This window comes from Peromyscus maniculatus, chromosome 8 (genome assembly GCF_049852395.1).
Source record: "Peromyscus maniculatus bairdii isolate BWxNUB_F1_BW_parent chromosome 8, HU_Pman_BW_mat_3.1, whole genome shotgun sequence".
NCBI lineage: Eukaryota > Metazoa > Chordata > Mammalia > Rodentia > Cricetidae > Peromyscus > Peromyscus maniculatus.
In genome coordinates this window covers 28,492,645-28,510,381 of record NC_134859.1, presented here as the reverse complement: position 1 = coordinate 28,510,381, position 17,737 = coordinate 28,492,645, and the positions used below count along the sequence as shown (strand labels likewise).

The window sequence follows — 17,737 nt, the reverse complement described above, 5'->3', positions numbered from 1 at the left end:
GAAAAAGAATACGTCATGAGGCCAAGAGCCCACCGCGGACTCGGAGCATGCGCAGAATGGCCGAGGGCCACCCGGGAACCGGGGGTCCCTTTTACAGAGGTCACAGTCTGGAAAAGACTCGGCTTTCTCGTCACTCCGTGGAGAGAGCTTGGCCGCTGCTCCCCGAGCTCGGCATTTGAAGAGAAACCACACTGTTGCCATGTCCCCCTGCAGCACATTTCCGGTTCCAACCACACACTTCCGGTCCGCTCGCCGGTTCCGGCCCCGCCCCTTACTTCCGGTCTCCTTAGGTTCCGCTGCGGCCGGCTTTTGCGTCCGCTGTGGCTGGTTCCGCCGCGCTCCAGGTGAGGGGGCGCGGGATTCGCCGGCACGCCTGCCCGTGAAGGCGACGCTGCGGCTGGGGGATGCCACTGAACTGCATGCGCCTCGTGGTTTGTTGCGCTGCGGGCCGCGCGGGCTGGAACCGCGGCTGTCCCGCCCGGCACCCAGAGGCCCCTGTCCCGGCGCGCTGCGGGTCGTGGCCGCCGCCTTCGTATCCGGCCTTCTCACCTGATCCCAAGGCTTCCCACATCCTAGAATGTTCTGCGTCCCCCAGGCCCTTTTTCTCCCTCTTGCGGAGTCTGTCTCGCCCTCCCCTCAAGGTGGTTGTTGAAGGCATCCCAGGCAGCTCGTGTCTGGGTCTCTGCCTACCTTGGGATGCTCTCCCGGGCCAGTCCCAGCTACACCCTGCGGGGCTGCTGCTGGCTGGTTCCCGGGCCCGGAGGCCACCACCGCACACTCACTTTTGCCAGGCTTAATGAAAAGTTCACACTGTTACTTTTGAAATTGCCGCCTTTAAGCTGCTTTTAGTTATGCGGTGCTGGGCGAGTCGCTGTGACTGACTTTGCAGGTTTCTAATCTGTGCAGTGAGGTCAGTTGTTAGCTCAGGATTGCGAAGATGAATTGAGATAATCACGATGCTTAGCATGCTCTTCTCTCACCTCTGAAGTTCATGTAGCTCCTTGCACCTTACATAGCGCTTTCAGGTGTTATCGCTTGTCAAAACATGGAATTTCGAATTGACTCATCTTAGGGTTTAGCAGGCTGAGGGCCAGAGGTAAGAATTGACTAGGCAAAGCCAACACAGGATGTTAGGCAGAACTCCAATTGAAATTAAAAAGTATGTTCTTGACATATTTCATAAAATTGTGCTTCTGAGTTTGATTGCCATCACCCACCCCCATTTGGGGGGGAACTTATGTAATAAACTATTAGAATTGTATAAGAAAAAAGTAAAAAATGTTCGTGCTTTTATGTCCTGCTCGAGTCTCAGTAGTGATTGAAATAAGATTAAAAAGTTTTAAGGACTTAAGCGGTAAAAGTTTGTATAGCCTTTATTTTTATTTTTATTTTTTTTCTATTCCCGGCTTTTTAGGGCATTTACCAACTTGTAGTTACCATTTGTGGGAGAAGTTCTCTATGAAGTATTGCTCTGTTTTGTTAAACATATGGAGCCAATGCCATCTACAGATTTTTTTCTAAAGCAGGTAACATGGAAGAGCCTAGAGGAACGGCATGCTCAGACGTCAGCATGCTTCCATGCTTCTGAGATGGAAGAATAAGACTGGTTAAAATGTTCATTATTTGGTCCCTTTCCTTTACTTCTGATGACACTTCCAAGAAGTCTTACAGTTAGGTCCGTGCTCTTGCTTGGGAACCGCTAGTCGAGAACACTCTCAGGGTCTTGAAGCTCCGCTCTGCCCATCACAGCACAAATCAGCGCTAGATGCCTTCCTAACTCTTAGGAACAGTCTTTCCCATTTCTGTGCAGTACAGAAAAATAACGTGTAACTATTTCAGTTTGACCCACATGCCTTTTTATTCATGGTCATAACACTTTTGGGGGGTAGATTCTGCCTAAAGTGGCATTTATTGCTCCAATTAGTAGGCTTGCTACAAATTTACATTATTAATGTACGAGTAAATATAAATGTGATTATAAAGGGAAACACGTAAAGCCAGTGTGAGTAGGGATTTGTTAATGGTTTATCATGAGCACAATGACAGACTTTCCAAGTTTGGTTTTTGCAGATTTTTTTTTTGGTTTTTCGAGACAGGGTTTCTCTGTGTAGCTTTGCGCCTTTCCTGGAACTTGCTTTATAGACCAGGCTAGCCTCAAACTCACAGAGATCTGCGCGCCTCTGCCTCCTGAGTGCTGGGATTAAAGGCGTGCACCACCACCGCCCGGCTGGTTTTTGCAGATTGTCACTTAAATTTTACCTTCTCTAGCAATTGGTGGTGATGATTGCATGAATAGTGAAATCAAATGCTTCATCATGTATGTGAAAGCTTTGCAAAATGCCAATATTCTGAGATTAGGAAACTCCATTCTCTGACCTATGAAGGAAATGTTTATAAATGTTGAAAGCTTCATGGGACAAGAGATCTGCATTTATAAAGTTGGAGAGAATAGCTGCCATGAGCAGGTTTGTTTTAACTGAAATTTGATGTTTAACTCCTGTAGATCCACTTTGACATAGACAGTTTTGATATAATGTGTATAGAATGTGTAGAGATTTAGTCAAAACTCACACCAATTAGATGCTCATGGGTAGAGTATGTAACTATTTCCTTAATGGAAAGTGGGGATATTTTTATCAGACACTTTCATTAGATGAGACGATCTTTGTACATCTGGTCAATTCATAAAATATAAAACACATAATGGTATATTACCTGGGGCTGCCTGAAATAATAAACTTTTGACTTTAAATTTATTTAACTAAGACTTACATAGTGCTTACCAGGACCTGTGCGAGTTAGAAATGTTCACTGATTTAATCATCATAAGAACCCTTAAGATGCAAATAGTATTCCTCTGTTCTCCAGATGAGGAAAGGTATGTGCTAAGCAAGATAACTGCAGGAGTCAAATAGGAAGTGGGAAATCTAGGGTCCGAGCCCAGGTGATTTGTTCTGGGTTCAGTGCTCCCAATGAATGCCTCTCTAACATTGAATAAATATGGATATCTGTTGTGGAGGGGCTTGCCTCTCCTGCATAAACCCAGCCAAACAAAGCAGGATGGGTAGGCAGCTCATGATTCTTCTCTAGTTGAACAAGAGGTAGAATCTGAAAGAGTGTAGGAAATACTAACTCTAAGCCAAAACAAGTAAGAAAATTGTAACTTGTGGGATTCTGGGAGTAGCTTTCTGAGGAGGCACACTCATCTCTACCGTTAGGCTGTACAGTAGAGTTCAGGCTGCAAGCACTTACTATTTTTATCTGTCAATTTTAATTTCTTCCATTTGCATGTGCCTGTCTCCTAGGTGTTTTGTTCTGACAGAAAGCTACCACTTCATATGCTTGAAGAATGGCACTCCCCATCATTGTGAAATGGGGTGGGCAGGAGTATTCAGTGACCACGCTTTCAGAAGATGATACTGTGCTGGATCTCAAGCAGTTCCTCAAGACTCTTACGGGAGTGCTCCCAGAGCGCCAGAAATTACTGGGGCTCAAAGTTAAAGGTGATCTCCCCACTTCAGCGTTTCTCCACTGGTGGTTATGGGTTTTCATATTTGCTATTATGGGTTTTTTTTTGGGGGGGGGGCTTCCGAGATGGGGTTTCTCTGTGTAGTTTTGCGCCTTTCCTGGATCTCGCTCTGTAGACCAGGCCAGCCTCGAACTCACGAAGGTCTGCCTGCCTCTGCCTCCCGAGTGCTGTGATTAAAGGTGTGCCCTTTTTTTTTTTTTTTTTTTGAGTCTCTTAAACTTGTTTCAGTGATAAAAATAAGAATAATGAACAGTTACTTGAAAATACCACTACTGTTTGGATGACTTTGTTCCCCTGACAGTTGGTATTTACTTGTTAAGGCTTTGTCATAGAAATCCCAGGCGAGAGTCATTTATTGCTGGCATCTGTGATGTACCTTTCATTATTTCTTGGGCCTTGTTTTCTTCTCAAATTGCCTCATTTCAGAAGTGGAGATTATACTTAGTTTATTGGCACTGTTCCTTTTTAGCTTACTTGTATCTCTTATGCCATTGATCAGTGAGTTTGAAGGAATAGAGAACTGTCATTTAGTCTTGGGCTTTAAGACTTATAGAGCAGTGTCATTTTTCTTTTGAGCATGAGTTGGTTTAGTGGGGGTAGTCCACTGCCAGGCCAGATTGTACTCGGGGACAACCCTTTTTCTGTGAGAAAGAAACTCCCAGACTACCAGAGCTGTTGATGTTTGGCTGTTATGTGATGGGAGAGTGGAACCAGCACCTGAACTTTAGTGAGAAAACAGTCATTTGCTTGTATTGTAGGCAAACCTGCAGAAAATGATGTTAAGCTTGGAGCTCTCAAACTGAAACCAAATACTAAAATCATGATGATGGGAACTCGTGAGGAGAGCTTGGTAAATGTTTACTTTTGTTACCATATGTCCCTTTGAAGGTGTTATGATACACACTGTACTGTTATAGCATAGTTTTAATTGTGGTAAAACTTTCAGTCTAATGATCAGTGAAAAATAACTGCACGATGAATGTGGTATTAACTCAACAGAGCCAAGTAATGGGGACCTTTTTAGTATAGAGTTAGTTTTAAGTATAATGTAGCCTATGTAGTAAAATTTAACATGTCAGATATGCCCAGGGGACAGTAATTAACAGGGGAGCTTTTCCCATGGTGTGTGTTTGAGCTCAGATTGCCCACATGTGTTTGTTACGATGAAACACCACTTTCCTGTCTTAATAGGAAGATGTCTTATGTCCTCCGCCTGACAATGATGATGTCATCAATGACTTTGACATTGAGGATGAAATAGTTGAAGTAGAAAATAGGTAAGTGTTCTTGGCCTTCAAAGATGTGGTCATGTGAGAAGAGAGGGGATTTTCATCTTATCTCACCTTTTCTATTAGGGAAGAAAACTTACTGAAGATCTCTCGCAGAGTCAAGGAGTATAAAGTGGAAGTACTGAACCCTCCCAGGGAAGGGAAGAAGCTTCTGGTGCTGGATGTCGATTATACATTATTTGGTGAGTCTGTTAAGGTACTCTGCTGGTCTTTGACTTGTAACAGTTTCCACTCACCCCTCCCCCACCCAGCAACTCCGTGTTTAACATGAAGTACTTGAAAGCTTTTATTGTTACAAAAATAAGTCATTCATTTAGGAAATATAGATAAGCAAATGAAGGCATTACCTATAATTTTGAGAACCAAAGGTGACCACTTTTAATGTTTTGATTTTTTTTTTGTAGTGTTTCTGTGTATCTCCTTTTTTTTTGTTGTTGTTATTTGCTATGAATTAAATATATATTGTGCTGGCTAGTTTATGCCAACTTGACTCAAGCCAGGATTATCTGGGAGAAAGGAATCTTAATTAAAAAAAAAATGCCTCCATACAACAACTGGCCTGTAGGCAGCCCTGTGGTTGGTGCATTTTCTTGATGGATGATTGATATGGAAGGGCCTGGTTTACTGTGAGTGGTGCCTTCCCTGGGCTGGTGGTCCTGGGTGCTATAACAGGCAGGCTGAATAAGCCACAGGAGCAAGGCAGTAGGTAGTCTTCCATGGCTTCTGCCTCACTTCCTGCCTTGAGTCCCTGCCCTGACTTCTCTGCGTATCGGACTGTGTGACCTCAGAGCTGGAAAAGCTTTTTGGTCAGAGTGGTTTATCACAGCAATAGAAACCCCAACCAAGCAACATACCTAAAAATATTTGTAGGAGCATGGAATGTAAGTTATTTGTGGGGGCATAGAATGTGAATGTATCATAATTTAACCAACTCAACCCTGATTGACACTTTTATGAGGACTATTTTTAAAATAGTGTTTTATATTTTACCCTTGTTTTCTGAATAAATATATTCAGGCACCTTTCTTATATTTAAAATTAGTCATGTCAATTGAAAAAGGAAGACATTCATTTCATCTTCTAGTATTGGCAATAAATAAATACTTTCTGCTAGTAAAGTTTTCTTGCTTGTAATCCTAAACGATGAATGTGTTATAACTTAATGTATACTTTGCTGAAGAATTAATGAACTAATTGTACTTGTACAGTGAAGTTGATTTTTCTCAGAATGATGGGTATATGTGAGTATGGGGACCTTATTTACTCTTCATTATTGTGAATAATATTCAAACTAGATGAGAAAAAAGTATACAGTGGTCCATGTAAGCCTGAATTTTTAGTGTTGCTCTTTGTATGTTACACAGAATTGATCCACTGAAACTGCAGTTCAAGGGCATTAAATGCTATGCTTTGCAGAACATCCGCTCATCCTCAGTGTCCTTCAGTCTCAAGCTGTTTGCAGTTGGTTGCTTTTTATAATGGCTTCATTCTACCCAGTACTTGTCCCTGATAATAAACTAATAATTGTTTTTATGATCCATTTTCTTTTAGATCATAGGTCTTGTGCAGAGACTGGGGTAGAGTTAATGAGACCATATCTTCATGAATTTCTAACATCTGCATATGAAGATTATGACATTGTTATTTGGTGTAAGCTTACTTTTTTTTAAATCAGATTTCCATGGAAATAAGGTTGTTATTTATATTATTCTACTGTACAAAGCAAGACTTAAAAAGACCTGTTTAAATGTGAAAGCATTTCTAAAATGATGTTTGACTTTCTTAACGTCATTATATGAAGTACATGTATATTTTCTTAATAGTAAGAGGATAGTTGAATATAGGACAAGAATAGACCACAGTGTTAGAATAAAAGTTCTTATTTATTGGTTTTTGCAGTGCTGGGAACTGAAGTAGGGACCTTGTGCGGGCTAGAGACACACTCTGCCACTGAGCTATATCTCCAACCCTTAATCCTTAATACCGCTCCCTTTTTTCCTCACTCTAGATTTTGGATAGATATTTGGAGACAGCCTTTAAAAAAAAAATCTTAGCAATGTAACTGGACAGAAATAACAGTGTGAGTTGCTTAAGGAAAAATTAATGCACGTCAGAAACAGTGCTCCTGATGCTGAGGTCTGTGGCCTTCGACGGCCGTGTAGACCTGTGATAGATGATGACTTTGCTGCAGAGTAGAAACTTGCTGTCTCAGGTCACTCTTTGAGTTCGCCTGACATTTGTCTCCCCTTTTCTTGATAAGTGAGGCAATGCATTGATTGACCTCCCATCCCCCTTGCGGACATTTGAAGTTACTTCTTGGCAATTTTCTAACAGAGTTACCATGAATGGAGTAAGATCCCCTCAAGTATAAAGGTTTGCCATGTAATTTTAGTAGTATTTGATGAGAAGCCAGAGAGTTGGTTGCGGTCTGTAAGTTTCCTTTGTACTTTGCTTCTGATTCACAGTGTATCCCTTGTTCACTGACACTGAACATGGTGCAAGTATGGTCATTGCAGTGTTCAGCTTGGGAGAAGAGAGCTCACTGAAGCAAAGTTTTCGTTCAGCACCTCTGACATGACATCCGAGGAAAGAAAAATCCTCTAAATGTTACTAAGTTTTAACTAAACATTTAGAGAACCTTTAGAGTTACATATTTAAAATAAGTTATTGGTAAATTATTTTATGGTTGTAAGTTGAAAAGGGATACTTACTTTAGAGCTAAATACACTAGGATATTGTGTTCTTTGTGAAATCAGGCAGGTCATTCAATCTCTATGAACCTTCCTCTCTTCACCTAGAAGTAGTAACTTGACCTATATTTTAGGTTGAGATAAGAATAGATGTACCAGTATAGTAACTAGCACCAATGCTAACGTACGATCATGCCTTAACAATGAACAACTGTTTCACTCTATGTGTCTTCTTGTTCTTCTTCTGGAAATTACATGTACAGAACAGGTACTTAGTTAACTTCTTTCTTACGATTGTTTCATTGTAAATACGACACTCTAAACTTCTAGTTATATGGACCAATTCTGCATGTAAAGTATAAGTTGAAACCAGGAAGAGCATGTAAAGATGAGGATTGAATTTTGTGTCAGTGATTGCGTCGGCTAATGTCTTTTGGCGCAGACATATAATGTAACCTAGGGGATTTCACTCATTTGTCTCAGGTTTGTTTTTAAGGTGGTGGGTTTCCCGGGCGGTGGTGGTGCATGCCTTTAATCCCAGGCAGAGACAGGTGGTGGATCTCTATGAGTTCGAGACCAGCCTGGTCTATAGAGCGAGTTCCAGGTCAGGCTCCAAAGCTACAGAGGAACCCTGTCTCGAAAAACAAACAAAAAAAGGTGCTAGGTTTAATGAACTTAGTCTGCTAAGCCTGACAAAGTCTAGCTAGTCTTCCACATAGACATTTGACACACACCATTAGTGTGTTTATACTGGCACCATGTGTGCTTATGCATGGCCTGGATCCGCTGCCAGAGAATGTTGAGATCTGCACATCTCAGACTTAATTTGGAATGAATGAAGAATCGCGACAGGGCTGCTTTAAAAGGAGTTTGGGGTTTAGTTTATCACAGTCACCTCTGTTATACGAATAAAAGTGGGTTAAGTACTATTATTAGAAGACACACTAAAGTAGGTTTATTAGGGACCATTATTTATGATGTTTTTAAAGTTGTGGTCTTGCTTAAAAAGCTTATTTATTCAGAAGAAATTTAAAAAAATGAAACTCAAACTTTTCATATGTATTGTATTATTCCTCATGTTTTAGCTGCAACAAATATGAAGTGGATTGAAGCTAAAATGAAAGTAAGTGTTAGAAACAAGCCATTTCACAATGTTTTGAAATCACATTTGACAGATCAAAGATTCTAGAACTGAATAATTTCATTTTTACTGGCTGTCTTTTAGTAGCTACAGATTGCCAGTGTTGGGAGTAGAGGTGTGTGCGAGCCTGCTTAATGATGGGTTGATCTGAATGCCTAAGCTGGTTCCAAGGAAAAGCTAAGCCCCTTTTTACCTTCCTTATACTCCAGCAGTGTTTGCTTTGCCCTTTGCTCTGGTGTGTGATACTGATGAGGTGGTTCATTCTCAAATGGCCAGTTAGGAATGAATCCACTTCTGGTTAGTCACTGGCACAGCTCAGCAAAACACTTTCCAGTTGTGTCCCACCATTGCTGTAGAAAACTAGCATTTTGAGACGTTGCAGATAGAATGTTCAGAAAGCCTGGGGTTTTGCACACTTGTATTTTAACCTCCTGAACATTTGTGTTCCAGGAACTGGGAGTGAGCACGAATGCCAACTATAAGATCACCTTCATGCTGGACAGTGCTGCTATGATAACTGTGCACACTCCAAGGAGAGGGCTCATTGATGTAAGAACTCCTGTTACTTTTGTTAAAATGATGATCTTCTTGTATTTAAACTGACAGAAAAGAAAAAAAACTAGAAAGAATTTAGAATTTCATCTGAACAGATAGTAAAGTGACAGTTGAGTTTTGACAAAGACATTGTATTTTAAAGATTTACAACACTCAGGAGACAGGTAGATCTTTCTGAGTTCAAGGCCAAGCCTGATTCCAGGCCAGTGAGGGCTACATAATAGGACCCTGTTTCAAAAAAAAAATAAAATAAATGAATTTTTAAAAGCTTAAATAAATTAAAATGATGCAAGTAAGGCTATTGAAGGGCTATCTAGAAAGGAACTGTGTCGAGGCTAGCTGTGATGATGGTGGTGAGGTACTGCTGGACAAGGTGGAAGAGAAAAACCGAATATTGTCAAGAAGTATGCTGGAAAGAAACCAAAGTGTACTCACCCTCCTCTAGAAGAAGCTGATGGATTATAGAAAATAGCAACAGGACCTCAGGAAGAGGACTGGGCTTTACAAAGGAGGAATTTTGACATGGTTTACTCAAGTGACTGCTCTCCAGGCCTTACAACAGACACAGTAATAAAGCTGAGGGAGATGTCCGTGCCTTTTGAAAACATGTAATAGCAGTGAAGAGAGCCAGTGGTAAAGTGTAAACAGTGACCTAAGTGCATGAGGACTTGCTCAGTGCAAGAACTATTGCACACACCAGGAAATACGACCTGGTGCTTGCCTTCTACGGTCCAAGTGTTAGAGAGCTCAGGAAACACGAAGCACAGCAGGGCTGCAGCTGTGGGACATCAAAGGACAGCTAACTGCCGGTGGTTAGGCGTGGAGAGCCGGGGGTGGCGCAGTCCACTTCCCCCTTGGATGTAGCAGAATGGTTAAGGACTTCACGTAAGGCAGTCTTAATGAAGTTTGCAGGCCAGTGAGAATGGTTCTTAGCCTTCGTGTACTGTAGGATTTCCCTTAACTTCGCAGTGAACTTTCTGAGGCTGTTTTTATTTAAAAAACAAAAACCAATCCTGGAGGTGAGTGATTCAGACTGTCTAGTTGTTACCTATCATATTGACACATGGTTTGAAAATTTCCTTTGTGCTGTCCTGTGTTTCAGATTATTCTGTGGTCAGGAATATTAGTATACTAAGTTTAAAGAAGTAGTCCATGTTTGGGAGAACACGGTGTGTCAGACTTAAGATGTAGGATGTAGATGTCCTGGTGTCTGAACAAGCTCCTCATCAACCCTGAGACAAGTTCCCTGCAAACCCCTAGAGTCTGGGTTACTGTGTTAGTTCCTGTATTCTTGGCTCAAGAATTGGGCAGTTTTGTTTCAGGAATAAACAAATAGTAGAAATAATGTAGGTGAGAAAATGTTAAAATAGTATTCCTAAGGAGGAAAATGTCATCTTCATGTTAAGCTGAGGAGGACCCAAGGCACTCCAAGCATTTTGCTCCTTGCTGCCTGTTTATCTCACATCACTGAGTGGAATTCCTGTCACTAACTTAGAAGAATCTGCTTTTTAAAAATTGATGTATTTAAGGCATTTTCTGAATGTTTTGTTCATTCATGTTTATTTTCCAAAATAAAAGGTTCATAGTTGGTGAACTCTTCTTCCTCCTAGAACAATGGATCTCAACCTGTGGGTTGCAGCCCTGTGGGGTATTAAACGACCCTTTCACGGGTCGCCTAAGACCATCAGAGAACACAGACATTTACATTATGGTTCATAACAGTAGCAAAATTACAGTTATAAAGTAGCAATGAAAATAATTTTATGTTGGTGTCCCCACAACATGAGAGCCTGTATAAAGGGTGGCAGCATCAGGAAGGTTGGGAACCACTGCTCTAGGAAGCCATTCCTCCACCTCATGCAGAGCTGGTGACTGTGACTCTTCTGAAGAGAAGCATTGTCAGTTTCGGGTTTTGTGAGACTTTTATAAACTATGTGAGTGTTGCAGATAGGTCTGTATAGAGTTTTGTTCTTTGGTAGTCCTGGATTAGGAATTCTGAAACAAAACCAGTATTTAAATTCTGGTGTCTTTGCACTTTGTGGATCACATGTGCTAGAAATTGGGCACCAGTGCCAGTGGTTTCAAGACAAAATCTCCTGGGCACAGTGATATCCACCTCTGTTCCAGAACTTAGGAGGCTGAGACTGGAGAAATAGGAGTTCAAGGCTCCCCTGAGTTGCAGAATGAGGCTCTGACGTGGCAAAAACAAAGAAACATCACAAAAAACCCATTATGTATATTTGTAGTAAGATACCTAAATTATTAATTGAAAGAGCCCAGTTTAGTTTTCCTCACTAAGATGTCCCTTAGAAATACCTACTTTTTTTGCCCTAGAATCTTCATGGGAAAATTGTGTTAAAGTGTTATGGTAGGGTTAGGTGAGTTATACATGCACAAGCTGTTGAACAAGCCTGATGGTCAGCCAGTGCAGCCCTGCAGACAGGAAGGAGCTGGTTCTACCCTTAGGGTGGGGTGAGCTGTTAATACATACTGAGTTAAATATAAACCTTTATTTTAAGGTGAAGCCTCTTGGAGTCATTTGGGGAAAGTTTTCTGAGTTCTACAGCAAAAAAAACACCATTATGTTTGATGACATAGGAAGAAATTTTCTAATGAATCCACAGAACGGACTGAAGGTAAGACAGTTTTACTTGCTTTAGGCTAATGTAAACTGAGTGTGGAATGTCATAGAGTTTTGGATCATTTCAGTTAATGATTTAGCATGGGCCCTATAAGATAACAGAGCAGAAAATTTCCTGTTGCCTAATATTTTTACTGTGCCCTGTCTTTGTGTAAATACTTAAACATTGTTACACTTGCCTACAGTATTTAGTACAGTAATATGCTGTGGTTTTGTGGCTGGGGAGCAGTAGCCTTTCCCATTGGGCTTAGGTATGCAGTAAGATAGTGTATTCTGTGATGTTCAAACATTGGTGAAATCCATTTCATGTATCTCAGGAAAGGAAATGTTAAGTGATGCATGACTGTATCACTTACACACACACACACACACACACACACACACACACACACACACACCACACACACACCACCTCACCCACAATTTATCAATTTACTTGTTTTTTTTTTTTTTTTGGTGTGTGTGTGTATATGACTGTTTGCTAGAATGAATATATGCTTGTCACTTGTGTACCTAGTACCCACAGATTCCAGAAGACAGTGTCAGATCACTGAACTGGGTTACAGTTGGTTGTGAGCAACCTTGTGGGTGCTGGACGCCAAACATGGGTCTTCTGCAAGAGTAGCTAGTGCTCTTTACTACTGAGCAATATGTCCAGCCCCTGTGCTTGTATTCTTATGGTCACAGCAAGAGGAGTTTGAGCATTATGGGAAGTTCAAGTGAAAATGAATGTTGCCTTTTGCATTGTCTCTTTGGTTAGCCAGCCCACTTGCATATTTAGTTTTAGCTGGCTCTGTGGGAGCAACCTGATGTTCTGGCCAGCTGCCTCTAGTAGCACCTTCTCTTTTTCTTTTTTTCCTTTTAAATTGAAACTAATAAGGGTTTTGTAATTTTTTGTTTGTTTGTTTTGTTTTGTTTTTTTTTTTTTTTTTTTCGAGACAGGGTTTCTCTGTGTAGTTTTGGTGCCTGTCCTGGATCCCACTCTGTAGACCAGACTGGCCTCGAACTCACAGAGATCCACCTAGCTCTGCCTCCTGAGTGCTGGGATTAAAGGTGTGTGCCACCACTGTCTGGCGGGTTTTGTGATTCTTATAAGTCTAGTGCAGATCTTAGAATTATCAAGCACCAGAGATAGAAGGAGCCACATGTATCTTGTACCCTTTCTTAATTCTAGGATGAAAAGTCAAGACTTACTCAAAATCATGTATATAATGGGTGTTTGACAGAATTTGGACCGAGTCTGTGTGACTTGGTTCTGAGTCAGTGATAATCTTAGCATGAGTCACATGAAATTGCGTAGGAACCTCAGAGGCATCTCATGCCGGCAGCAGAAAACATTGAGGCTCAAATGCTTCTGATGCCCATGGCTGCTAACACATCTGTCAAGTATGAAAACAGAGGTTCTCCATGACAATAGTGAGCATGTCTCCATGTGAAGTGAAAATCCTGTTGCTAAGAGGTTCTTTCTCTGTCCTGAACGTCTTAGCCAGCTATGTTCCTGATAAGGACAAGGGGTGGGAACTTGTAGAAAGTAGATCCTTAAGGCTTTTATAAAGTTTTGAGTTGACTTGATTTTAGTGCATATAAACTGAGTGTAGTGCAGGTGTCAGAATGGTGATACAAGCCCAGATTTTAGCACAGATTTAGCCTGTTGCCTTGGGAGAGAAGCAAGTGTGTGCACTCTGTACCCTGTCTTTATTCTGAAACAAATTCCAAATATGTATTTTATGTAAAGTTAATTTTAATTAATTTTGAAATGTGAAAGGCTGTCTTGCATTGTATAAACATACCTGAGGTGATCTGAAGAAAAGACAAAACTATTAGGGAAGTAATACAGAAGCCTATATCAAACTAATGGTTGAACAAACTGTAAAAATAACTCATAATTCATTCTCTCACTGTGTAAGTCAAGATTCAGTCTCTCAATTCTGTTTTCCCGACTTTTATAGTTTGAAGTAATGCTTTTTAAGTGAAGTGTGGTTTTTTTGTTTTTTTTTGTTTGTTTGTTTGTTTGTTTGTTTTTTGGTTTTTCGAGACAAGGTTTCTCTGTGTAGCTTTGCACCTTTCCTGGATCTCACTCTGTAGACCAGGCTGGCCTCAAACTCACACAAATATCCGTCTGCCTCTGCCTCCCGAGTTAAGTGAAGTATTAATATTATAAAATATATCAACCTTACAATTTGGGAGAACATGACTGCCCTTTTTATGGAAACTGTACTTTATACATAAATGAAAAAGTGAAATATTTATGGCAAAATGTGGCAGAAAACTGGCATTAATGTGTAATAATCTCAGCTGAATAGGAGTGCATAATGATGTCAGTTCATCCCCGGGAAGCACATGTTGGAGTGAGAGAACTGGCTCCTGGAAGTGTTTTCTGGCTTCTGCATGTCTACATGGAACACACAGGCACACAGCAAACAGAGACACGTGTAGACGGCATAGAGGATGCTACAGTAGAGAGAACCCCACTGTGCTCAGGTCAAGCCCCTATCTGGGCTGACTCTGTACAGAGTAGGTAGTGTAAATGCAGTCAGGTAGGGAAAGCACTCAATGACAGAAGGAAATAAAATGTGAGGAGCACTGACTGCAAGATAGGAGTGGCCGTGCAGAGCCCAGTGCTGGAGGAGGAGGCTGTGGTGTCCGCCGTGGGCTGAAGGTAGACTAGGCAGAAGAGTTTATAAACAGTACCGGAGACTTCTGTAAACAGGAGTTAGGAAAGTCGTTTGCATTGGTATTTTAGCGTCAGTACCAGACTGAAATGATGAAGTAGCCCAAGCTTTTGGTTAACTTTCCTGCTACACCGTGAGGTTTGTTCCTTTTTTGACAGATAAGGCCTTTCATGAAAGCACATCTGAATCGAGATAAAGACAAAGAACTCATGAAGCTCACTCAGTATCTCAAGGAGATAGCCAAGCTTGATGACTTCCTGGACCTGAATCACAAGTACTGGGAAAGGTAAGTGCTAACCATTGTTTAAATGTCTCTTTACACCAAGACTGGAAACATTTTGGCAATGCCAAACTGTACCCTTAAGATTTTTTATGTTTCTTTGTTTGTTTTTGAGACGGTTTCTGTGTGTATCCCTGGCAGTCCTGGAACTCCCTTTGTAGACCAGGCTGGCCTCGAACTCAGAGATTCGTCTGCCTCGGCCTTCTGAATGCTGGAATTAAAGGCATGTGCCACCACTGCCCAGCTGTGCTCTTAATTTTTTATATAAAGTGGGAAAACATTTTTTTCCACTGGCATTTCCTCAAATGTATTTCTTCCAACCCCTAACTTACTCATAAACCCACATTCCTTCAGGACATTAATATTGCAGTAGTAGGAACTTGAGAGGCTGGTGAGTTGCTTTGTAAGCAGGCCACTTTCTGAATTCCCTGCTTCTCTCACCATGGTTCTTTAAGGCAAGGTCTCTGCAGCCTATGCTGGCTTCAAATTCTTGGTCCTCCTGCCTCAGCCTCCCAGCAGCTGGGCTTAGAAACATATGCCAGCACATGGGACTGACTAGGAGTTGACCACTAGTGTCATGCTCTGAGTTGTGTCAGCATGACATTGTTTAGAGCTGCAAGGAACTTCAGTGGATAGCGCAGAAACAGAAAAGAAAACAGTTGCTTATGACTTTTCGTTCTAAGGATTACCATATTGGTGTAGAGTCTTCCAGAAGACTCTTTTTCTAAGTACAGTGATGGAAAAGTCCAATACAGATTGCAGTCAACATCAAGATGACAGCCAGGAAACCAGGAGACATGGGAGGGTTATGTGTCCTCCAAGTAAGGCTTTCTTGAAATCAGACCTAAAAAGATCTGGTCCTGTGTAAACACCAAAGGAAACCTCTGCTGGGCACTTTGCTCCTTCAAATTCCACTTTTGGCCTTTTACATTACTTTGGCTTATAGCTAATGATGGTAGTTTCTAAGTGTGAGAAAGGGTTGGAAATTTTAATTTAGCAGCAGATCCTATTAAATAGTATCAGGAAACAGTGGATCACTTGGTAAAACCTTTGTAGTCTTTTCTTTTTGTAGTGCTGGGCATTGAATCTGGGGCCATACCTATGTTGTGTGGCCACTGTGCCTCTGAGCTACATCCCCAGCTCTCTCCTTTACACTCTTGAGCACAGTCCTTTCTTAAAAACATTTTGTGTGTGCATGTGTATGCATGCCCTGCCACCTTTAGTATCTTTTATTCTACTACCTTATTTTTATGCAGGAAAAAATAAGATGTTTAGATGAAGTCTAAGTTAATTAGAAATTACAATAATATTTAACATTGGAAAAGGCGGTATGTAAGTAATGTTTGCAACTTCCAAAGGCAAATTGTGAATCTGAGCAGCCTGAATTGACAAATTAACCTTTGTACCTGAGAAATAGAAGGAAGTTCTAGCAGAAATTCATTCTGCGGCTGCTGTGAAGGTTAAAGTCAACACATGTGCTTACAGCAGCCCTTGGCACAGAGCACTCAACAGATTTTAGTAGCTACTAACTACTCATTTTGAAAGGCCCGTTATTGAAATAAGTCCTTTGGCAGGAGAGGTAGGTTGTTTTCAGGAGCTTGCCTGATCCAGCTTTAACATGTTTATCCCATTCCTTGCAGGTATCTCTCAAAGAAGCAAGGACAGTAGTTACCAGTTATACTCACAGCCGAAGATCCTTGAGATCCAGGGACATTGTTTCTTCGCTAGGCATTACCGTGATTGTGCTGGACTCTGATGCAGATGCCAGGCTGCCTAGCTGTGGTCTTCCAATGCTTTGTAAATTTAATTTTGTATTTTTTTGAAGATCATAACAAAGTGCTAAAAAAAGAGTTCTCTTCCCTCTATGTTAATTTACACTTGGAGAAAATGTTCTGTGGCATTGATTATTGAGGTGTTTTCTAAACCCTCTAAAAAATGGAAAACAGAAAAGAAAATGAAAGGTGGAGAAAATTATAGCCACTAGTGTCATCTTGTGACTTTGGAAACAAGTTTATCTTACGCTTTTGTCTCCTTGTGTAATCAGCTGCCTGAGTCTGAGACCAAACCTATATTGAAACTAGATAGTGCTTTCCCCCTTGAAACCAAAAGCAAAACCAAAAAGCCCAAACAAGCTTTTAAATAATAAGTTTGTTGTGCTGAAAGCTCCCTAGAGTTGTTCTTCCTTGTCACAGAGTTCCTGTTCTGCAGTTTCCCAGGAAGGTCTGGAAGCCGGAGCTGTCAGTGTTCTTTAGGATGGAGGACGTCTGTGTACCTTAGGTGGCAGGGCAACAAGCGGACTGAAAGAACACTACAGGACAAGAGTATGCTTCTTCTTGGTGGCTAGGTAGAAGCACTTCTCCCTAAAACCGTAGTCATGAGCACAGCTTACTGCAGTAGTACAAAGGCACATTCACCAACTCCACTCTGAAGCATGGATAGTATTTCTGCCTACTCCAGCTGTGTGTCATTGCTAACTACTAACACCGTTGCAGCAATCATATCTAGCCATGAGATTAAAAAGACCTGTTACTTGCAATGCTTAAGCCTGCAAATATGTAATGTGACCACTGTTTTGTGTTGACAGTATTGCTTTATACAGTTCTTGTATTTGAAGGGAATTGCTCCTTTTAAATGAACATGGTGTACATTGTTCTTATGGGACTATTTCAGTGGTGTAAATAATAAATATCTTTTCTTAAAATATTGGTTATCTGTTCTGTAATGTCTCAAATATGTTTTTCCTCTTTGTCAAATCACTGACCATGTTCAGGCAAGGGCCTCTGAAAATTAAACGTGATCCTGGCATTCAGAGGCAGAAGCAGGAAGTGTCAGAGTTGGAGACCAGCTGCAGAATAAGTGTGTGTATCACTATCCATTCAGAATGGTTTTAGCAGGTAACTAGATGAGAATGCTTAATGAAAATAATTTATTAAAATTTTC

General features: G+C 41.1%; 1 protein-coding gene across 3 annotated transcripts; it reads left to right on the top strand.

The window, feature by feature from the left end:
* The first annotated feature begins 208 nt into the window (after positions 1–208).
* Ublcp1 (ubiquitin like domain containing CTD phosphatase 1) lies at positions 209–17,498 on the top strand. Of its 3 annotated transcripts, XM_006971602.4 has the most exons (11): positions 209–344; positions 3,306–3,503; positions 4,288–4,379; positions 4,721–4,806; positions 4,885–5,000; positions 6,370–6,468; positions 8,594–8,631; positions 9,100–9,198; positions 11,724–11,840; positions 14,676–14,803; positions 16,438–17,498. In XM_006971602.4, exons 2-11 carry the CDS (start codon positions 3,350–3,352, stop codon positions 16,463–16,465), a joined length of 957 nt encoding a protein of 318 aa, XP_006971664.1. In that variant the 5' UTR covers positions 209–344; positions 3,306–3,349; the 3' UTR covers positions 16,466–17,498. The 3 variants fall into 3 exon arrangements, with proteins under 3 accessions (XP_006971664.1, XP_042139796.1, XP_076434305.1); XM_042283862.2 differs by lacking the exon at positions 4,288–4,379; XM_076578190.1 differs by lacking the exon at positions 6,370–6,468.
* The last annotated feature ends 239 nt before the right edge of the window (positions 17,499–17,737 follow it).

What these genes read in the sequence shown, in the direction of transcription:
- Ublcp1 (XM_006971602.4), top strand. Translation starts at nt 3,350, where the DNA reads ATGGCACTCCCCATCATTGTGAAATGGGGTGGGCAGGAGTATTCAGTG. An exon ending in TGTCGATTATACATTATTTG is followed by an intron (nt 5,001 to 6,369) that starts GTGAGTCTGTTA and finishes ATTTTCTTTTAG; the next exon opens with ATCATAGGTCTTGTGCAGAG. An exon ending in TTATGACATTGTTATTTGGT is followed by an intron (nt 6,469 to 8,593) that starts GTAAGCTTACTT and finishes CTCATGTTTTAG; the next exon opens with CTGCAACAAATATGAAGTGG.